At 47.2% G+C, this 7,416-nt stretch overlaps 2 protein-coding genes across 2 annotated transcripts; one reads left to right on the top strand and one right to left on the bottom strand.

The window, feature by feature from the left end:
• Positions 1-705: 705 nt before the first annotated feature.
• Positions 706-3,010, bottom strand: LOC112881465 (acetolactate synthase 1, chloroplastic). The gene has a single exon (XM_025946168.1). The coding sequence runs from the start codon at positions 2,943-2,945 to the stop codon at positions 1,023-1,025; it is 1,923 nt and encodes a 640-aa protein (XP_025801953.1). The 5' UTR covers positions 2,946-3,010; the 3' UTR covers positions 706-1,022.
• Positions 3,011-3,084: 74 nt separating this feature from the next.
• Positions 3,085-6,023, top strand: LOC112881475 (U6 snRNA-associated Sm-like protein LSm6). Its single transcript, XM_025946181.1, has 3 exons — positions 3,085-3,545; positions 5,458-5,571; positions 5,644-6,023. Exons 1-3 carry the CDS (start codon positions 3,410-3,412, stop codon positions 5,685-5,687), a joined length of 294 nt encoding a protein of 97 aa, XP_025801966.1. The 5' UTR covers positions 3,085-3,409; the 3' UTR covers positions 5,688-6,023.
• Positions 6,024-7,416: the final 1,393 nt, after the last annotated feature.

The following is a 7,416-nucleotide window of genomic DNA, read 5'->3' as shown; positions in this document are numbered from 1 at the left end:
GAAGGGAGAGAAGAGGAAGAAGAAAGGAGTGAGCAGAGACTTACACGTGGGACCCGCGGGAAGGATACCTAAGAGTGTTAAAAATTTCATCCCTCCCAAACAACCTCATCCATTTTACCAAACAAAAAACTGAGTCGAATCTTTCGCTTCAACCAAACATGAAGTGGGTTCATCCTATCTAAAAGGGACGGATTCAACCCAATCCAGTTAATCTCCGAACCAAACACATGCTAATGCTTCAGGAAGGGATATCTAAAGTACTAGTACCTGCTTAGTAGAGATGAGATCTTTTCAAACAAGTGCTTACTGATGTATCAACGTTTTTTTCTTTAAACACCCACACGGCCACACCTAAGCATCATCGCAAATGAGATCAGCCAGATGTTGGTGCTACCTGGCTACCTGCTGCCTTCCTTATCTTGGGCCAAAAATACGGGGCCAAATCTAGAGTCCCAAAGTCTTCCTGGGCCGAATGGGCTTTACCTTCCACGGACCACGGGAAGTTGGGAACCATACCGATCAAGCTCCAACCTCAACTATCTTCTTCACCACCCGCAAGGGCGCAGGGCACTGCACACACTTTCATGCAGAATTTCGCATTCTCTCATGCAACATATGTTGAGTTGGAATCAAACTATAGGAGAACCATAAGAAATAAGGGAAAGAAATCAAGAACAAAAGCAAGGACTAGTTGGCAACAGAACAGAATTCAGAACCCACTGCACAGCAGCGCTTATTACCTTTATTGGTATGTAGCAAAAGGCACTTACATGATCTTTTATGACGCATATGCCTGCATGAACAAAAAACAACAGACTACACAACTAGAAGGTTGGAAGCTACTTAAGAGTACCATACCAGAGTACATCAGACAAGCACATTAGAAAATGATGTTGTCCAGAGTTGAGGCGCTAGGAATCGACAGAACAGAGGAGAACATCACAAAGGTAAGACACATCACTCTTGTACTAGCTCATATGCATGTCAAAGAAATGCAAGGGCGACGCTCCATGAAATTTGGATCAATACACGGTCCTGCCATCGCCATCCAGGATCATGTCCTTGAAAGCGCCACCGCTCGGGATCATAGGCAACACATGCTCCTGGTGCGGGACGATGATATCCAACAGGTACGGCCCTGGAGTCTCAAGCATCTTCTTGATTGCTGCACGGACTTCGCTCCTCTTTGTCACACGGACTGCTGGAATGTTGAACCCTTTGGCAATCGTCACAAAATCTGGATATATCTCGCTCTCATTCTCTGGGTTCCCCAAGTATGTGTGTGCTCGGTTGGCCTTGTAGAACCTGTCCTCCCACTGCACCACCATCCCCAGGTGCTGGTTGTTTAGCACGAATACCTTCACTGGGAGGTTCTCAATGCGGATCATAGCCAACTCCTGAACGTTCATGAGGAAGCTGCCATCCCCATCAATGTCAACAACTGTGACACCTGGATTGGCCACAGCAGCACCAGCAGCAGCCGGCAAACCAAATCCCATAGCCCCAAGACCAGCTGAAGACAACCACTGCCTTGGCCGCTTGTAAGTGTAGTACTGTGCCGCCCACATCTGGTGCTGCCCAACACCAGTGGCAATGATGGCCTCCCCTTTCGTCAGCTCATCCAGAACCTGGATAGCATACTGTGGCTGGATCTCCTCATCAAAAGTTTTGTACCCCAGGGGGAATTCCCTCTTCTGCTGGTCCAACTCATCATGCCATGAGCCAAAGTCATAGCTCTTCTTTGATGTGATTCCTTCCAGAAGAGCATTCATGCCCTGCAAAGCAAGCTTGACATCTGCACAGATGGACACATGTGGCTGCTTGTTCTTACCAATCTCAGCTGGATCAATGTCAATGTGCACAATCTTAGCCCTGCTTGCAAAAGCCTCAATTTTCCCTGTCACACGATCATCGAACCGCACACCAAATGCAAGCAACAGGTCGGCCTTATCCACTGCATAATTTGCATACACGGTACCATGCATACCAAGCATTCGCAGAGACAGTGGGTCGTCACTGGGGAAGTTGCCCAGGCCCATTAGAGTCGTAGTCACTGGAATTCCGGTCATCTCCACAAACCGGCGCAACTCCTCGCCAGATGCAGCACAGCCACCACCAACATAAAGAACAGGGCGCCGTGACTCACCAACAAGACGCAGCACCTGCTCAAGCAGTTCAGTTGCAGGAGGCTTGGGCAGGCGCGCAATGTACCCCGGCAGACTCATGGGCGTGTCCCAGACCGGCACGGCCATCTGCTGCTGGATGTCCTTGGGGATGTCAACGAGCACCGGCCCCGGGCGTCCAGAGGAGGCGAGGAAGAAGGCCTCCTGCACGACGCGGGGGATGTCGTCGATGTCGAGGACCAGGTAGTTGTGCTTGGTGATAGAGCGGGTGACCTCAACGATTGGCGTCTCCTGGAAGGCGTCGGTGCCGATCATGCGGCGGGGCACCTGGCCCGTGATGGCGACCATGGGTACGGAGTCGAGCAGCGCGTCGGCGAGCGCGGAGACGAGGTTGGTGGCGCCGGGGCCCGAGGTGGCGACGCAGACGCCGACGCGGCCGGACGAGCGCGCGAACCCGGAGGCGGCGAAGGCCTCCCCCTGCTCGTGGCGGAAAAGGTGGTTGGCGATGACGGGGGAGCGGGTGAGCGCCTGGTGGATCTCCATGGACGCGCCGCCGGGGTAGGCGAAGACGTCGCGGACGCCGCAGCGCTCGAGCGCCTCGACGAGGATGTCGGCGCCCTTGCGGGGCTCGGCGGGGCCCCACGGCCGGAGCGGGGTGGCGGGGGCGGCCGAGGCCGGCGCGGCGGGCGACGCCGCGGAGCACCGGATGGCCGCGGCGCGCCGGGCGGACGGGAGGTGCGCGCTGCGCCTCGGCCTGGGCGCGGCGGTTGTTTTGGCGCCGGTCAGTGCGGCGGCCGCGGTGGCGGCGGTGGTCGTGGCCATGGTGGCGGCGGCTGTCTCGGAGGCGGCGGCGAGGGTTTGGGGGCGGGTGGCACGGAGAGGGAGAGCGCGGGGGGGGGGGGGGGTGGGGGGATATGTGCGTGGGGGCGTGCTTTGTGCGCGTGGGTGATGTGCGGCTCAGATGGGGATGGGGAGAGTCGGATAGCGACGGCGACGCCCGTAGCCGTGTATAAGCTACCTGCACGCTGATCGGTGGGGCATGCCAACGTGGGACCGACGTGTCGGCGTCCGTAAGAAAGGTGCTTCACGCTGCGCGGTGGTACAGCGCCCGTGAGTAAAAAGCGATTTGGACTGGACTGTGTGTGTGCGGGTGGTTGTCGCGTTCTGCTCCTACTGGCATGTGGGTCCCGGATTAAGCGAGGTCGGCACGAAGGGATCCGGAGACCAAACGGGTTCTCGCATCCGCCGCCCGCGATCCGCGAACGCAGAGGGACACAGCGGGCAAGATGAGCAGCGGCGGCGGCGGCGGCAGCGACAAGTCTGGCTCGGGCGGCGGGGCGGTGAAGACGCCGTCGGACTTCCTCAAGTCCATCAGGGGCCGGCCAGTCGTCGTCAAGCTCAACTCCGGCGTCGACTACCGAGGTCAGCTCACCTCCGGCCCTCCGCTCTGTTCCCTCCCCTTCAGTCGCATCTGCAAAGCAATGTTGCAAACCCTACAGCGAGAGGCACAGCCATGCTTGTTTAACTCTATACGTTCTTAATTTTCAGGGGAAATCTAGGCCCGTTCTTGTGTCTAGCTGGCGATAGGTCTGAGCTTTGCAATATTAGGCGGGCTAGAACAACGGGGCGATTTTTGCTCGTTGTTCCTTAAGATAACTTGGGCTTGACGGAGCGAGACAACCGGAATAAAATATGATACTTGTGATCCCCTGAGATTTTTGGTCTGCCTTAAGTGATCTTGACGCGTCTAATCAGATATGTGAAACCCTAGGAGGTCCTTTCGAAGAAAAAGGAACCTAGGAGGTGCCCCTGTAGGTCTTGTTTTTGAACAAGTCCCCTGCATAATTTTAGGCCCGGTATTTGGTTATGTATATAGGCATGTCCTGTACTGTCTTGTTAGCATGATGGATTACTTTACCAGTTCAAACTCATGGATGGTGTTGTGATCTACTATAAAAATTTCAATCCTAGTAAAATTAACTTGTATATCAATATACGATTCGTGCGGGCTCTGGAGAAAATTGTGCCGTGCTCTATTAAGCAGTGTGATTCAGGGGACAATGGAGCTGTGGAGAGGTGCATTGTTCCTGCGAAAGTTGTGATTTTCGGTAGTCACATGTGGTTAAAACTGTATTTGCAATCATTGATATGTTTTTCACTTGAATATTGAGTCCCCTGTAATGGATATTAAATTATTGATTAGCATTAGCCTGCAAAACCCTGGTTGCAAACATATAGCCTAGTGTATATTGATCTCTAAACTCTTATTAGGCCTTTCTTTTCAGTTTTCATAGAAGGTGCTCTTTGGGTTCCTCTACCACCTACTTTAGAGTGAAATTGAAGACTTTCTTTACCAGAAAAGGGTAGAAAAGGGATTGTCTAACTATTTGTTCCATTATGTATCTTTCACCAAGGAAAATGAATATCCCCAAAATGGAATCAGAACGATTTGTTTTGTTTGTTAAATTGTCCATATCGGATTGTGACATATAACCATGCAAAATGAATATCCCCAAAATGGAATCACAAGGATTTGTTTGTTTTGTTATATTATCCATATCGGAATATGAACATATAACCGTACAAAGATGCACTGCTGTCAGTGGATCTCAATGCCAAAATGAATATCCCCAAAATGGGATCACAAGGATTTGTTTTGTTTGTTATATTATCCATATCGCAATGTGAGCATATAACCATACAAAGATTCGCTGCTGTCAGTGGATCTCAATGCATGATTGCCATATGATTATATTCTTGAATAATGGTTTAGATGCATTGTACAGTATCATACTCTTCATAATTATTGTCTGTAGTGCCTACAATGTATATTTTGTTTAACAATTCTTCAAGTATAAGCGGCATATTAGTATGATAATACATATTCTTCGTGTTTTCCACCTTCAAATGAAAAGAAGGATGGTCTGACTCTGCTGTTGACTCCTGTTACTACATGTCTGTGTACCTGGTGTGAGTATCCAGTTATCCACCCTATGTTAATTCGTTGTCTAGGAGAACTTTTAAAATAAAGCAGAACATATGTCTACAGAAGTTGTGGTGTGACTGGTCACTGGTGTCATGTTCCTAGTATGTCAAATTATGTCACAGTGTGCTGAATTTGCTGGAAGATTCATTTCCAGTTTCTCCTCTTTGGATATTCATGGTGGCTAATACGTAGTGCTCGCGTTTATGGATGAGGGCCACATAGATGCTGAAGAATAAATTTGTCACTGTTTCTACTTTTAATTGCATGGATAAATTAAAATAAAAACGAATTTGGTTAAACTAATTGCTTGTTTGATGATGCTAATGGAGCTTTTCTGATCCAAATCAGGTATTCTGGCTTGTCTTGATGGATACATGAACATTGCGATGGAGCAAACTGAAGAGTATGTGAATGGTCAGCTGAAGAACAAATATGGTGATGCTTTCATAAGAGGAAACAATGGTATGCATTGTGCCATATTGATATTCTGAGATATATGTTATGCAAACTCTGATATTGGTCTTCTGAATACAGTATTGTACATCAGTACATCCAAGCATACCCTTACAGACGGTTAGTGAGAGGTGAAACTGTTAAGATCTTCAGTGCCAGTCTTGCAACATGATCGATTATGAGTGAATTTTATGTATTACTTTCTTTTCCATTCTCATCTAATATCTGGTGAGCGAAAATTGCAAAAAGGAAAGGGTAACTGAAATGAATTGATTGGAGTTGTACCGACAGCTATGCTTGATGTAAGCAGCGTGGAACTCCGTCCACATATTGTGCACTCCAGATATGTGGTGGTAATTAAGACCTGTAGAGATACAGATAAGACTATGGTGTCATCAACTGAAATGTCTGCTATCTCAAATATTTTTGCGAATCAATACGAGATCGTCCATCTTTGCTAACTGAGAAATTACCAGACATCATTATCATCGTTGGATCTCGACGTGGGACGTGAGGCATCGGTACCTCACTGCACACAGCTGCTGATCCTTCTTTGAGTGCTACTCACTTTAGTTACTCCTTTTAGCCGCCACTGCAGGTGGCTTGATTAATGTAGTAACTGATTTTGGTCGCGACTGTTAACAGCGTCGTCAAACTATATGATTGTATGAACTAGCGTTAGAAGGCTTGTAGGTACCAGACCCTGATGGACGTGCGAGCAATTGTAGCATTAGAAGGATTATACCAAACCGTGATGTACATACGATGGTGTTTCAGCTTGGAACTATGATGTTAGTGTTTTGCCCTGGCATGTTTGTTTCAGCTTGCAATTGCAAGACAACACCCAGTCTGATAATATTCGATTTTAACAATCTAGTCCTAATGCCAACAATATAGCAATCTATGTTGCACCAGCATGCAAGGGTTGTAAAACTAAATCTGACAAGGGTACAAAGAACAAACCATTTGCGACACCCGTGTACAATGCTTAATTCACATATTCTTAGACGATATCGGACCATCTCCGGAAACCACTTATTCCATAATGATATACAGTCTGGCCTCCAAACTGTCAATACCTAAATATGTACACTTTGGGGCACTGCAAACGTTTTGTAATGTGTAAACTACAGGCGGATAAAATTGTAACTTCCAAACATGCCCTTACTGTTTTCGATAACAAGATTTACATAGGTAAAGTGTGTTAAGAGTGAATGCAAATGAACAAAGGTTTGAGAACAACCGTTGAATGATTTCATTGATCTTTGAATATATATATATATATATACATATATATATATATATATATATATATATATATATATATATATATATATATATATATATATATATATATATATATAGGGAGAACCGGGAGGACGCGTCCCTTCACCAAAGGACGCGACCGTACACTGGAGAGTTGCGTCCGTACACGGAGGGACGCATCCCTACACCAACGGACACACCCGTTGGGTTTACAAGGTTAACTGCTAATCAGTTATTGGTCTAATCTAATGGCTAGGATTAGCCCTAACCTATGGATGAGATTATCTCTAATCTTCTGATTTCTAACACTCCCCCTTAATCGAATCTTCTTGAGATCAATGTAGTTATAAGCTTGGATTCCTCTAAAAATCCTATGGGAAAAATATGAGGAATATGTATATTTGTGTGATTTAAACAAATCACTATATCTTTGGTATCCCATTTAAAAACCCCCGTGGGGAAAAGTATCGGAGATACGACATATAGATAACTCCCCCAAAAAATCTTTTCAGGAAAAATATGAAGAGTATTATGTAATGATACGTCGCTAAAACTCCTTTAAAAACCCAGTGGGAAAACTAGGAGAAA

Source organism: Panicum hallii, chromosome 1 (assembly GCF_002211085.1).
Source record: "Panicum hallii strain FIL2 chromosome 1, PHallii_v3.1, whole genome shotgun sequence".
NCBI lineage: Eukaryota > Viridiplantae > Streptophyta > Magnoliopsida > Poales > Poaceae > Panicum > Panicum hallii.
The sequence above is the reverse complement of the archived record's forward strand: the minus strand, read 5'-3'. Positions and strand labels throughout refer to the sequence as shown.